The 15825-nt window shown below is 39.2% G+C and overlaps 1 protein-coding gene across 1 annotated transcript in view; it reads left to right on the top strand.

Annotated features, from left to right (window-relative positions):
- PLA2R1 (phospholipase A2 receptor 1) overlaps positions 1-15825 on the top strand; it is a 71544-nt gene that overhangs the window by 40970 nt on the left and 14749 nt on the right. Inside the window, exons 13-21 of the mRNA XM_077829755.1 lie at positions 126-271; positions 1333-1417; positions 2163-2295; positions 2772-2807; positions 3667-3824; positions 10242-10306; positions 10704-10807; positions 13384-13526; positions 14830-14947. Of these exons, the coding sequence (XP_077685881.1) occupies positions 126-271; positions 1333-1417; positions 2163-2295; positions 2772-2807; positions 3667-3824; positions 10242-10306; positions 10704-10807; positions 13384-13526; positions 14830-14947 (988 nt within the window). The remainder of the gene's footprint in view (positions 1-125; positions 272-1332; positions 1418-2162; positions 2296-2771; positions 2808-3666; positions 3825-10241; positions 10307-10703; positions 10808-13383; positions 13527-14829; positions 14948-15825) is intronic.

Here is a 15825-nt window from a genome sequence, read left to right as displayed (position 1 = left end):
CAAGGTAGAGTAAGTGGCAGAAACAGATAAGGGCAAATTGCATTTCCTAAAAAAAAAAAAATTATATTAGCAACCCAAAATCAATTTTGTTCTTAAATTTGTGGTGGTACTTATTTTATATGCAGGTATTTCACAATGAGAAAGTCCTGATGAAAAGAACATGGGATGAAGCAGAAGCATTATGCCAAGATCTTGGAGCACATCTTGCCAGCTTTACCCATGTGTATGAAGAGGATTTTTTGAACACATTTTTAAACAAAATGTTTGATCGGTAAACATGTATTTATAAAATTTAATATCACCAAAGATTTTTTTTAAACAAAGAGAACTCTGTGCCTCTACATCCTCATCAACAGTAGCCAATAACTGCCTTAAATCTCCCTCACTGACTGAGGTGAAGTTGAAAATGAATTTGTTCTTCCGAAAGAAGCACAATAGCAAAATTCTAATGTGATTCCTCTTAAAGACCGGCTTTATCTGTGCCAGGGCTGGAACAAGTCTCACAATAGTCCACTGTTTTTCATCATGCTCAGACCCTCCATGATAGGGTGGTCTGTTAATCCTAATTATTTTTAAAGGGTCTGTTGCTACTCCCATTGACGTCCATGGGAGTTTTGCCATTGATTTGAATGGGAGTAAGAGCAGGCCCTAAATTTGGAATCTTTCGATAACAGAATACATCGAAAAAGTATAAGATGTGGTCAGCTGGCATTTTATTGAGCAATGCGTACCCAAAAGATTTTACTCAGTGTTGTCCTAATAATGTTAATGCATGTGATTGTGTCTTTCTGTTGTTGCTAGCTCCCAGCTACTGAAACAGCCTATTAAACCAACTGAATTACTCCTCTATAGTACGTCGCTAGGGGTTGTGCATTTTGATGGTGAAAGTCCTGCTTTCAGTCTCACAGTATGCAGCCACAATTTGTTATATTTTTATGTCAAGACATGCTCCGTGTGACCCAGGTCCTTATCAATACTAAGTAATCGTTTACTCTGTGAATAATCATTAAACTCCTTGTAACCACATTAACTTCTCACTAGTGGGACTAGGGGCTTCACCATCTGACCCAATATTTTTTACATTGCCATCTTTAAATAGGTAACTTAGTCTTTTTAATCAGAGAGACAGAAATTATTTTATTTGATGCCAGCAACTCTGCAGAACATTGCTAAGAACCCAGAAAAATACATCGCAATTTGATATTTCTAAATTACCAGAATTTGCTATGGATATGCAGGCTATTTATACATTTTGAAGAGGTTTTTATGAAGCTAGACAAGACAAACATATCAGCGGTGTTCTTCAGCTGTTTTCTTTTTTGTCTGTCACAGGGCTGAAGAAAGGCAATTCTGGATTGGATTTAATAAAAGAAACCCCTTGTCTGGAGGAACATGGGAGTGGTCTGATGGAACTCCTGTAAATATTCACATGCTATATATTCTAAGGACCTATGAAATTACATCTGAGCATGAGACCACAGTTTAAAAACAAACCTTCCAAATAGCCAAACAGTGTGACCAGACAAAACAGTCACTTCCTTCACACTCATCCACTTCGCTAACTGTAATCTGCTTTTGAATTAACAGATTTAATCACCTTTCTTGTGCCACATTTTAAATGGTGGCAAGTTTTGACTTTGTCACACACAGTGTGGGAATATTATTTGAAACGCTACATGGCATTCAGAAGTACTAAAGCATTTCAAGGGCATGAAGAGACTCCCAGTAAAACATCTAATCATTAGAATTGTATCCAGAAGCATATTACAGCAAAAGCACACTCTATACTAATGATGAAAATAAGCGCAGAATATAAATTTAAAATGCAAATCATGCAACACTTTGAACACAGAGGAAAAATGACATTAGATGTGGGGCAGCCCCTGTCAAGAATGGCAAAAAGTTACTGTTTAATGCTACTCAGTTAGCTATATGAAAAAGGGTTTGTAAATGAGTAAGGAGTACTGAATAGGGCCCAGGAAGAGAATAGCTATGGACCCCATTTTAAGAGTTCTTCACCATACTTCAGGTACCCCAGGTTTATTAGTTTTCTAATGGTGCAACGTATGCATTTCAAAACACATTTAATTTTGTATTAAAACTTTTAAACGTCTTATCTGGGAATCTCAGTAAGGGCTTAGGAAAGCATTGGTCTCTTGCAGGTTGTATCTGCATTTTTACAGAATATATATGTTGAAGATGATTCAAGAAATTGTGCTGCGTACAAAGTAAATAGAACAATCCTGCCATTGCATTGCAATGGGAAGCGTGAATGGATATGCAAAATACCAAAAGGTAAGAGTTGTTAAGCGATGTTTTAATTTACGTATGCTACTTATAATTTGTCATTATGTTATAGTGAAGAGACAGGGGAAATGTTTATGGGCCATAGAGTTCTCTTGTTCCATGCCAGAACTCTGTGTTGATGTCAATGGGAGTTCTGCTGCATAGAATGAAAGCAGTACTGTAGTACCCTTAGATTGATATTGGTGTTTCATTTGCGGAATGGCCTTCAATGTGCACATTTAGAAATGACCTATACTGATGAGCAGTATGTGGTGATGAATGTTCGGCTGAAAATCTAGAACAAATGCCTTACCTTGTTGCTGAAAAGTGTCATGTTAGTTTTTAAACTAAGTGCCCAATATTTATTTTATCCCCTCTTGAATTTTCTACCTGACCAACAAAAGAACTAATATAATTTTTTTTGTTAAATTCTGCTGTATGATTGGTGTTTGAAATATTGTTTCTTAATTATTATTTCTTTACAGGTGTTAAGCCAAAGAGACCACAGTGGTACATAAATGGTATGAAAAAGCACGTTTTAGTTTTCACATCTTGAAAAGCTATTATTTGGAATTGTATATTTAAGCTATGAGTAAAAATAGTTAATAGAAGTTAAACTTCCATTAAGTAGCATTGTAAGAATTATTGATCTCATTGCTTCTATAAGGCCCAATTTTGCCACTCTTAGGGCTGATCTTCACTTGGGGAGATCGACTCTGTTGCAATTGATGCAGCAGGGATTGATTTAGCGGGTCTTCACTAGACCTGCTAAATCGACAGCAGAGCACTCTCCGGTCAACCCCAGTACATCAGCTCTCCAAGAAGAGTAAGGGAAGTCGACCAGTGAGCGTCTCCCATCGACCTAGCACAGTGAGGACACTGGGGTAAGTTGACCTAAGCTACGTCGACTCCAGCTATGTTATTCACATAGCTGGACTAGCATAACTTAGGTTGACTTACCCCCATAGTGAAGACAAGCCCTTAGTCATATTGGGAGTACTCAACTAAGATACTACTCAACTAAAGATATCAGAATCTAGCCAAGAGCAGATGGTGTAGGAATATAGTATCCCATGAGACTCATTAAAATCAATGTGCCAAATTCTGCCTTTGCTTATATGCCATGCCGCCCTACTAATGGCATTGGAGTTGCACAGGGTATGATTCAGGACAGAATTTGGCTTAGTATCCCTGTCAGTTTGTAATATATGATAGTTCAAAGTTAATGAGAGGTTTTTTTTATACTGGAATCTTTGTCCTGTGATATATATAGTATATTCAGACATACGTTTTGTTAGTTGCAAAGAATTTTCTATGTAAGAATCCAAAGGAAGTCTTAAACCTTTTATAGCACATTTGAATCTTTTGCTTCAATTTTAGAACCACCATGGTCTTATTATCAAGGAGCAGAATACCTCTTTCATATTAGTGCCTCAGAGTGGACCATCTTTGAGTTCATCTGCGGTTGGCTTCGTGGTGAAATAGTCACAATACTATCCTCTAATGAACAAGAATTTATTCACAGTAGAATAAAACAGGTAACAAGACAAACCTTTGCAAAATTAAATTTCAGTACCAATAACATCCTTTGGAATTTCTGGTTTTCAGTTGCCTTTTATAAAAATTTGAAAGTCATATTATGCTAGAAACAATTCTGCTTATAGTATTACTATTATCTTTACCTTGTGTTTTATCATTATAAAGGACGATCCTGTTGTGTGTGAGTAACTTGGGGGTGCTGGGGGCACAGTGGTAATTGCAGTGGTCTGAGCCAATCAAGAGACAGTTCAGCTTGCTGCATAAGTGTCAAGAAAAACAAAAAACAGCTCCTTACTCCAAAGTTGTGGAAGTGCTTGGGAAGTGGTGAGTTCATGTAAAGGAGCTTCCCATGCTGCATGCACTGCACCTATTCTATCATAAGCTTCTCCTTCTTTGTTCCACTCATTCCTCTGTGTCTGTGCAGGCCTCAGGAGTTGTTGCAGCTTCATTGAATCCAAATTTGCCATCATGATTCCTAGCTCACTCACGGGGGGGGCTATGGATGCAGTTGCATAAGGCCAGATTTGGTCTTATACAGTTGCACAACAATCCTCTCTTGTCATATAGTAAATTGTAGCTGACCTTTGGATAATGATACTGGAGTACATACTGAGGGCTTATCTACATGGTGGGGCAATGCACTCTATGGGGGAGTGACTTCTAAAGTGCATTAGTGTATTTCACATTAATTGATAGAGACTGCTGGTGCTCAGTAAACGTTCTCTGGTATGTTTTAATGTAGTAGTGTTTCAAACAGCACTACTTTATAGTGCACCAGCAGAATTTACGTGGACCAATTAATGTGCAACATTCATGTGGGATGGATATATCTTTCTGCAGCTCAGCATCTCTCTCAGTTCTGGTATGTATGGGCTATTGTCCTCCTGTCTGCAGTTTTGAGGGGCATTTCAATCCTGTAATACAGCCCCTGCTGGTTACATCCCTTACTCTGGATTGCACTCATATCTTCTGTTTCAGAAGTTCAGTGGTGGTTCGCTTTGCTCCCAAGCATTTCTTTTCCAGCTTTAATTTTAATTGTTTTTTGGGAAGTAATGAGCAACCTTTACTCTCCCTTCCTCCTGTTCCCCTGGTTCTCATAGAGAGCAATGTTGTGGTCTCAGTCACAGCTGGATCCAGCACTGCAGTGCTGCCCTACCAGACTTCTCTGCTCCCCTTCAGGCATGTCAGAGCTGCCCAGAACTCACCAGGCTAAATCAGAGTGGTATTTCCATATGTGAGGCAGCATTTATAGGCCCTCCAGAGGGTGAATTATGACCTGCCTGTTCACAGCCAGCCAGTCCTCGCTCTGCCAGGGCACAGGGCCTTAGAGTTGGATTGGCATGTCAGGTTCCCCTGCCCTGAGGAGCTGCGACTCCAGTGCAGAAAAGCCCAATGTGCAGACGCAGAATATGTCAGGGAGAGAATCCAAGGACAAAGGGATGCCAGTCAGCCAGCTCTGTGGGTAAGTCCCAGCACAGACCTGGGCCATAAGGAAAAAACCCTCCAGGGGCACCATGTCATTCCCACCTTCTCACCCCCTACCATCCTAGAGAATGAAGTGGGTCCTAAGCTCCGTGAGGAAAGAGGCAGTCTCCTACACAGCTCCCCTTCTTCCCAACAGCAAATCCAAGGACTCTAGCAAAGAGATCCCATCTCTCAGGCACGGTGCCACATTTGGGTACACGCTGCAAGACAGTCACTCCAAACAAATCCTGTCCTGATCCAAATTCACAGGTGCTCTCCTGTTTGTGGAAAAATTGGATAGGAGCGTGACAGACGGTGCTTCCAAACCAAAACCATCACTCTCCTCCCCACACAGTCACTATCCTGTCTGCTAGAGGAGTTGGCAACTTTAACAGGAACCTCATTGTGTGTTCCATTTTGACAAGGTGCTGGTAAGGACCCCAGAATCTTTCTTGCCAAAGGTGAACTCATCTTCTCATGTCTCACAGGAGATCATCCATAATTCTGTCCAAAGCCACAGCCTCCTACAGAAAAGCTGTGGGGTGATGTGGATGGTTCATAAAGCACTAAGGATCTATATCAAATGAAATGAATCAACAAGAAGACTGGAATTCTTGTTCAAGTCCTTTCATCCAAAGTGCCAAGGGCTCACTGAAATGTTCCCTGGACAGATGGATCAGGTTATGCATTATAGAGGCACAGAAGACATCAGGTTCATCTGTTGCTGGTGGAGGCAAGCACCTTTCATGAGGTTTATGACGACGTAATGAGCAGAAAGAATCTATGTTTTCATTGCAGAGATCTACAGGGCAGCAACATGGTTCTCTGTTAACACCTCTATTGGATACTACCAGGTGGACTTTCTATCCTCTTCAGAGGCCTCCTTTGGCCAGAAGGTGCTACATGCCACTTTGGCAATTAATTTGGGGGAGGAGTGTGTGCTTTCCATATCTCATTTGACTTTATTATTCCTCCCTACTTCTGTTCACTGCTTGTTATTTCTCATACATTTCATGGGAAACACTGGGCTGCAGAATGGGCAATTTCATACTCGATATTCCTTTCTGATAGCAGCGTCTTCTTCAAGTCTACCCTCCCTGGATGGCTTCTTCGCCAAGGAGCGAAATTTAATTTTTATATCTACAATTTGTAGTCCTGTTAGCCTCCTATACATGGTTTACTGGTTGGCATTGGAGCTATTGTTGTTAATCATATTCTATGAGGCTTTTATACAGCTTGGAATGAATCATGTGGTGGCAAGCTGGAGAAGGAGACCTGACCAGCTGGGGCTGTTCTAGCAGTGTTGAACTGCTCCCAGAAACTGCAGCCAGCAGGGCAATAGCTCGAATGTATAAGAATTGTGGGAGATGCTGCTAGCAGACAGGAAATGATCAGGTAAGAAATTTCCCATACCTGAATGCTTTGAAGTCCTCTTCTTAAATATACATCTCTAAAGAGGTAATTGAAGGGCTGTAGTTACTCCTCAGCAGTGCTGAGCAGGAATCAGTAATGCACAAGCTTCCCACTCACTAAGCAAATCCAGAGCTGCCTGCTTTAGACCTTATACAACAGATCAACTTTTCCTCTGAATAGGCCAGTCCAGGGTGTCACTCTCAACTTCCATTCTTTAGAATGCTGCATATGATGTCTTCTGGATTAGAGCCCTTTGTTACTAAGGTCATTTGTATGAAAACAGGATTTTTGCATTTAAATTATCATAATTCTCATTTGTATATGAAATCAGAATCTCCATAGCAATCATTGTGATGTAATAAGCAGATTATTATGATTTTAAATGGAGGAAATAGCTGCAGAAACAGATGAATTCCCAAGAAACAAAGAGCCTGTTTTCATTTAAATGTCCTTAGTAATAAAGAATGAAGGAAGAAAAATAAAAAAACCCACATAATTTAATAGCTATGATTCTGGTGCCTTAATCAGAGCAATACTACACTCTGCAGCACTAATTTAAAAGATCACCTACTACTTCTGAGCCAAAAAGATATCAATCTGTAATTGTTTACTGTCTACTTTTACTTTCAGTGTGTAAAGTCCTCTCTGCTTTTACCTTAAAAAGTCAAATAAATACCTAAGCAGATTGTTTCTTAATACAATATAATTTTTTAAGCTTTCAATGACTTATGAGTCTGTTTTCATCTGTAGTAGACGGTGAGAATTTTCATGCAAAATATATTGAAAATGGATTTAAACAGGGATAGGTTATAGTGAAAGAACATCTTATCCTTGTATACGTTGTACAGCAGATGCTTCAATCACCAGGTCTATTGCTTCATATTATAGTTTATGCTCTGTTGAGATTATAACTTGCTTTTACTTAAAATATATATTTTGTTCATGAAGTATATATAACACTTACAAAATATTTTTCTGACTTAAAATCATTTTTAAAATGGTAAATCAAAATGATTATATAAAGATGCATTTATTTAACCATTTTTAAAAATAACATTTTTTCATTTTAAAACAAATAGTGGATATTTATTAATGGTTTGTCAAAAGAATAAGACAAGTTTTAAAGTCACGTTGCGTGTAATACTGACTTTGCCAGTATATCCTTCAAGGATCTAGAAAAAAGAGGATTTGCAATTTTGTGTTTACAAAAAAAAGGCAGATTCTGCTCTCAACTGTAATTAAATTATTCATGTAAATTTAACGTATATAATCTAGAGTAACTCAACTTAATTCACTGGTTTTATGTCAGATTATGAGCATGATCCCATGTGGTATTGAGTGCCCTCAGTTCATATTTACTTCAGTTAGAAGTCAAGATTGCTCAGCATCTCACAGGCGGCACTCAGCAACTTGGAGGATTGGGTACTATTTGCCAATCAGGCCGTGTCTGCACTGGGAAACATGAAACTGTTAAAACCAGCTGGAGCTGCAGTGTGGACAAGACTCCAGGCAGCAGAACTATTCCTGTAACAGGTTTAGTTAAACCTCAGTTATAAAAACAGTTCTGGCCATCAGAGTCTTGTCTACACTGAGCTCCAGCTAGTTTTAAAGCCTCGTATAGCCAAGTGTTCTTGAGCTATAGTAGCTTCTACATGAAACATTGGACTTAATCCTGTTCTCTTCAAAGTCATTCGGAAGTTTTACCATTGACTTCAGTGGTAGTTGCTCCTGCTATCATTAAAGTTGTAAAACGTTTGAATGGAATGAATGTGGTCCTTTCACTGATCACAATTAGGCATGAGAAACTTTTTTTGAAGGTATTTCAAGATGTGGCAAGGAGAATTGAAACTCCATGCCTCAGCACATCCCTGAAGCTACACAGCCTGGGCTGAATGTTAGTTAAAATTTTTCCATATTTAGCAAATCACAAGACTGATCACATGCCTTAATCTCCTTCTCTCATCAGGAGTTTCTGTATTTTTTTTAAATGGGCCAAATTCTGCTCTCATTTCTGATGATAGCAATCCTAGTAAAATCAATAACTGAGAGCAGAATTTGGCCAAAATGTATTATGGCCAACTGCTCTACTACTGACTGTATGGACTGAAAATCTTTATCGGAAAACTAATTACTTCTCATTGACACCAACTGCTTTTTCAATATTGTGCACATTTAAAACCAATTGTTTCCTTTGTTAGCTGTCTCACAGAGAGGCCAAGGATTAAATGTCTATAAATAAGGCTGCTTGTCTGTCATGGAGGTCACTGATTCCGTGACTTTCCGTGACCTCCGCTCTGTGTCTTTTGCACCTGCCAGTGCAGCTGGCTCGGGCTGTCCGAACACTCAGGCAGTCCCTGGACCGCGAGCAGCAGCAGTTTGAGTGTGGGAGGGGGCTCAGGATTGGGTCAGGGAGTTGGGGTACGGGGTGGCATTTACCTGGTGGGGGAAGCTCCCTGGAAGCAGCTGGCATGATCCTGCAGCTCCTAACCTAGATGGAGGGGACAGGGGGCTCTGCGCGCTGCCCCTGCTTGCAGGCATCGCCCCCCATAGCTCCCATTGGCTGCGGGTCCTGGCCATTGGGAGCTGCGGAGCCGGAGCTCATGGTGGGGACAGCGCGCAGAGCCCCCCTGGCCTTCCCTCTCCCAAGGAGCTGCAGGGACATGCGGAGCCAGGTAGGGAGCCTGCCAGCCCACCAACCCCCCTCCCCAGCCCCAGCAGGGGTCCTGGGCCACACACACCCGTGTACCCGCAGCGCCCCCAGAACGCCCCCAAACCAAGTTTTAGTTAGGAATATATAGTACAAGTCATGGACAGGTCACGGGCTGTGAATTTTTGTTTATTGCCTGTGACCTGTCCATGACTTTTACTAAAAATACCTGTGACTAAAATGTAGCCTTATCTATAAACACTCAACAATCATTTCACCCCAGAAGTGGTCCCCACCCACAGTTCAGGGGAGAGACATGTTGGTAGGGCAGTGAGTAGAAGCTTACATTGTTGCTGTCTGTATTGTATCTGTTCTCTGGATTAAAAGGAACACCTCACTCGCTCTGAAATCTGTAACGTAGAGCTGTAATAAGAAAGCCGTTAAAAATGTGCCGTAACCAATTTACAAACTGTAATGACTGTTTACCATTATTTTAATTCTAAAAGAATTCTAAAAGACAATGTTTGCATTTTATAAGTTAAATAAATTACCGGATTTTTTTTTAAATATCTTAAATGAACAAAACAAGTTCAGGTTCAGACCTGTGTAGCAATTTTCAGGCCACAGCAAAGTTTTACAGATAAGCTATAAATCCTAAAATTGGCAACGTATCCTCTGTAAATTGCAAACTCAGGGCCAAATCTTGCTGTCTTTGCATGAATAGTATCACTGAAGTCAATGGGCCTACTCACATAAATTAAGGCAAGCAGAATTTGGACTTGATGTTGCTCCCGTTGACCTTGGTGAGAGCAGGACTGGGTCTTAGGTGTTTGTTTATGCTTTACTAGGAGAACTATATGTAATTAAACACCGGTAAAAAAAATTCTTACAGCTATCAAAAAGTGACATACGCTGGTGGATTGGATTGCACTCTGAAGTATCTAGTGATGGATTTCGGTAAGAATGCACTTAAGTGTGTGCTTGGAATTTTTGTTTTGTTTTGTCTTTTATTTTATTTTTATTTTTAATGGAAAGATCTTGTTTACAAGTTGCCCTTCAGTTTGTCAAAACAAAACTGTGTTTTATGACTGCATAGGGTGTCAAGGATCCACTTAGGTTATCGGGAGTAGGCTGTAATTCAGAATTTATTACCGTTTTTTCTCATTTTAACAGTATTTCTACTGAAAGGGCTATAATGGATATAACACAACAATGTGAATAGGGTTTTTCTGTGAGCTAATTAAGGGGCATTTTCTATCCCCTATCTATTTGGTGGCATTTATTAATGTAGTGGCAATTTGAGGGGTGGGAAAAAAGAAGAGAACGTCACTAAATGTTTAATGTTTCTATGCAGGTGGAGAGATGGGTCACCATTAGTATATGAGAACTGGAATGAAGGAAGAGAAAGATCTGCGCGCACACAAGGTGAAAGATGTGGCTTCATTTCATCACAGACAGGTCAATATTACATTTCCCTTTGTTGCATTAATACGAAACTAATCATTTTACGGGCCTGAAGGGGTTATTGCACATTTTATTACTAAATTAGATTGAGGTTTATATATCTCTAGAACGTGCAAAATAACCCACAATCTAATTTTTTTTTTTCCCAGTAAGTGGACGCTAGACAATGACACTCTTATTTGGAACAAAGTAATAGCAAAAAAATCTGAAAATATTCTCAGAGACTGACTCAAAGCATCAAAAACAAATATTAAAAGTTCCAAATTTTTAATATCAAAATTATAAATAATCCACTCATACAATGAATCTTCAGTGCATATTAGAAATTTTTCTTTCACAGCAGTAAAGCTAATGCACTGCCAGTTTTCAGCCAGTTGTTCATCCCAAATGAGCTGGATTGATTTAGTAATGGTTTTTAATACTTTTGTAAACTGTATTTATGCCAACCCAAAACTTTACTAACTCAGTGCTCTAGCTTGGTTTTGGTTCTTTAGCCAATTTGCTTAAGGATTGTTGGTACAATGTTTTGTTATTCCCTTGTCAAGCTCCTTACATCATTAGCTGGATCTATATTTTTGCTACTGTAATCAAAATTATAGTGTTGCCAACTCACAATTTGGTCATGAAATTTTTTATATTGGGTGTTTTTCTTAAAGTCCCAGCTCCTGATGTCATTTGGTAACTTAAGAGTCTCAGCTTTTGGGTTTTTTTGTTAAATTAAATTAGCTTTCTAGCCCCTGTGGCAGTGGAGAAAAGCTAAAAAATGTAACTAGGTGCACCCTAGGCTCAAAAAGCAGAAGTCAAATTTTAAAAAGAACCTAAAATGTATTATTTTTAATGACCTCATGATTTTTTGGGACCTTACTTATAATTTTTGAATGCTTGGGGTTGGCAATACTGTAAGATCCAGGTGTCAACCAAAAGGATGTTTGCTGTTTGTCAGAATAGATTCAGTGTTGAGAGCAGCCTGAGTGGCGAAGTAGTGTAGTTTTGTTACTTTGTAAGAAGCAGTGTTTTGAAGTGACAATGACGGCAACCAAAGGTGAAATATGTAGGCAAGTGGTGTTACTATTTATCAGAGGGGCACATGGATTGCATCAACTATGGTAGTATCCACTGCTGCATCATGGAGTAACCAAGGCACTGCTGTGTTTTGAGAGAGAGCATGGCTGTCCTCAGGGCCAAAAGTGAAGATGTTTAGTAGAGCTTACAAGAAAGAGAACAGATGAAATCAGACAAAATGGGACTCTTAGGGTGAGTTTGAAATGAGACCCTGTGATTATTTACTCTTTTGTATTTTCTAGTATGGGTCATCACAGTCTACCAACACAATCAGGAAGATTTTAGAGCATAGTAGCAGAATTGAGCTGGTGCTCCACTCCTGCTACTCCCCAAGGAGCTGCTGATGCTGAGCACCTCTGAGCATCAGCCCCTCTATGTTGTATAATTTTCAGCAATAAATTGCCACTAGAGGGTTGCACACTTCATTGCTCATGTAATTCAAGTTGTGTGTTATCCAGCTTAAGTGTAAATGTAGGTGAGGGTGAAGGGGCCTGGCCAGAGAGTCATCAAGGAGCTTGTGGAGTGGGGAGGGGCATAGCAGGGGGGTGAAAGGGGCAATTTGCTTGCCTGGAGGTGGGGGCCGGCTGGCCAGATTGGCAGGGGGACGAAGGGCAAGAGGCCCAGCTTGGGGAACTGGCCAAGGTGGGGGCAAGGGCCCCAGAATGGTGTACAGCTCAACCTACATAAGCAAGGAAATGTGTAGCCCTCAAGTAAGCTTATGTCTGTGATATTTGTAGGCGGCAGCAGAGGGCGAAAGAGAGCTTCCTCTACCTCCAGCACCAAATGGGAAGTCTGTGGGTTGAATTTTAGTGAAAATCAAACTTTTCTGGTTTTCCAATTTTGAAATTTGGGAATTGAACAGATGCAGTTTTCAAAAGTTGTTGTGTCATACAGATTTGAGCTGGTTAAAAAATTTCCATTGACAGTTTTGTTGAAATTGAAATGGTTAGCGGAAACATGTATATTCTGACAAAATTTTTCAACAGAAATAGGTCTAAATGTTTCACTTCAATAGTGCTGAAATATTTTTGTTTTGATTCCTTTTGTTTAGATGTTCATATTATATTAAAATATTTAAATAGTATATTTAATATTTATTGTAATATAATATAAAAACTAAATTAATTTAAATGATAGAAACAAAACACTTCAGCTCTATCGAAATAAAATATTTCAATGGTCCAAATCAGTTATTTTCTGAATTTTCATTTCACGGCAAATCTCAAAATTTCAGCTTTTTGTTCCAATTCAGAATGAAAACAAAATTGAAAAGGTCAGTATTTCCAGCGGAATGTAAATTCCAGTTCTTGGCCACCTCTAATATAGAAAGACATACAGAGAAATACCACTGAGTTGAATGTAGGGCCTTGTGTCATTTGGTCAATAACTTTATAGCAATATTAACAAGAACATCTGAGAAACAGTAATTTTTAGTCATCAAATCGATGTACAGAGCAGCTTTTCTAACATGAATGTATTAACATAATTTCTATAATTATTTTTCACAGGACTCTGGGGTGATGAAAACTGTACCATTTCTCTTCCCTCTATTTGTAAGCGTAAAACAGTATGGACAATAGAGAGAAAAATTCTAAAAGACCAGAACCATCAAGGAATATGTCCCAAAGGATGGCTATACTTTGGATTCAAGGTTAAAAAAAATTATTTTTGTTTCTTCAAAACCCATACAAATTTATGATAGTGAGTGGACTATTTAAGGATATTACAGATTATTGAAGATATTGTTTTCCCTTTTGACAACAGGCTTTTTAGGCATATAAATATAGGCCCCAATTCTGCAAATGCTTATGCTGACCAGTACTTCTATACACAAGTGGTCCCATTTAAGTTTTAGAATGTTTTGACTTTGTTGAGTAAAATGTGTGTGAAGTTACTCGTGTTTTTGTGTCACGTATGTTCAGTGTTCCATACCCCGTGGCCCAATTAAGACACGTGCACTAAGAAGGCTTTTATTGTCTAGGAATGTGATTTCAATATGACAAGAAGATTGTGCTAAATGGAGCCTTGCATTTTTTCCTTCAGAAATTGTCACATTCCAATACATGTTGTTACAATAATGTTCAGAAAAGATTGTAAACCTACGTGTATTCACACACTAGAGTTGCAGTGGTAAAATTTTCTTTTGTTTTATATTAAACCTGTGGATTCTGTAACCCAGGGACAGACAGGTAGCCAGACTCATCCCTGATTAAACTCCATTGGCTTCAGGGGTAATTTTGGCCCAAGGAACATTTCACCTTTAAACTGTTTTGAATCCATCCCTGATCAGTTGTGACTGAAAATTAATACCAAGAATGTAGAAGAGATGTGTTTATGTAAATAAATGTTTACTTTTCAGTGGCCTGTTTGAATTGATTTGATGGCTTCCGCCCAATTCCTGGCGGGCAGATGTCCACATCACAATATTCATGACGCAGCTGATCTTGATTTTTCACTCTTGTGGACAGTCTTGGCAGAGAGGCCCTAGGCATGGCTACACTGGAAACTTCAAAGCACTGTTCCGGAACGCTCCTGTGGCAGTGCTTTGAAGTGCGAGGGTGGTCGCGCACCAGCGCTCCTGGTAATCCACCTCCACGAAGGGATTAGTGCTCGGAGCCTGTCTACACTAGCGCTTTAAAGCGCTCAGACTTGCTGCGCTCAGGGGGGTGATTTTTCACCCCCCGAGCCAGCAAGTTAGAGTGCTATAAAATGTAAGTGTAGACAACCCCTTAGAAACTGAAAGAGCATGGGCACTGCCTGCTCTGTCTCCCTTTGAAATGATTGTCATTCTTGCTTAGGGTTCAAACACAATGGCAGGCCATTGCCCTTGTTGTACCTATTCTGTGGGTAATCAGAAGACTATAGTCTTCAGGGCTGTCAATACAGTACCTTTAACAATCACCAAACACATTTTAAAATGTAAAAAATAAAACATTTTTTTCTTTTGGGAATAGTGTTTTTTGATACAAATTCCAAAGGATCCAGACCATCTGACGAACTGGTACTCTGCCCAGACTTTCTGCAGTGAACAGGATGGGTCACTTGCTTCTATTGAAAATGAAGTAGAACAAGGTAATACTGTATTGCATTATAATAACAATGACATTTTATTTGTTTTATTAAGAAGTAAAGCATAATCTTAATTACAGGACTGGGAATTAAGAACACTCACATTCCAAACCTGGCTGTGCTACTAACTCTCTCAAAAAGAAAAGGAGGACTTGTGGCACCTTAGAGACTAAACAATTTATTTGAGCATGAGCTTTCGTGAGCTACAGCTCTCACGAAAGCTCATGCTCAAATAAATTGGTTAGTCTCTAAGGTGCCACAAGTCCTCCTTTTCTTTTTGCAAAGACAGACTAACACGGCTGTTACTCTGATAACTCTCTCAAGTGACTTTGAACAATCTCTTTAAAATCTCCTTTCCTCAGTTTCTCAAACTATGAAACGGGGATAATATTTCCTTGTGTTCCTCAAAAGTGTATTTTGAGGATTAGTTATCGTTTGCACAACACTTTGTGCATACATACAAAGGTGATACATGAATTAGAAATGCCAGAGGTAGAGGGGTACATTTTTAAAGATTGCTTTATAAAATTCCTATATTAGAAATACATTATAATATTGTAAAATCTACCTAATTAAAAATAACAGTGGTAATGATGAAAAACTAGTATCCTCGTTACATGAATACAGTGCATTGGGTCTTATCTACACTATATTAGATTGGCTTTTTATACACTGACCAGTCCAAACCGGAGTCTAAGAAACACCGGTATGCTTGGCACTTTTTATATTCCCTGTTCAAAAAAGTCCCAAGTTAAAATTTGTCATGTGTGTAAAATTTTTTTTAGTTGAACTAAAAATCTAGCCTTCATGCTTTACGTTACACAGTCTAATTTTTAACTACAGTGGAGAAATGCATTTTCAGTGAAACAGTCACATCAAAA

This window comes from Eretmochelys imbricata, chromosome 11, assembly GCF_965152235.1.
Source record: "Eretmochelys imbricata isolate rEreImb1 chromosome 11, rEreImb1.hap1, whole genome shotgun sequence".
NCBI lineage: Eukaryota > Metazoa > Chordata > Testudines > Cheloniidae > Eretmochelys > Eretmochelys imbricata.
This window is presented reverse-complemented; position numbering and strand designations above follow the sequence as displayed.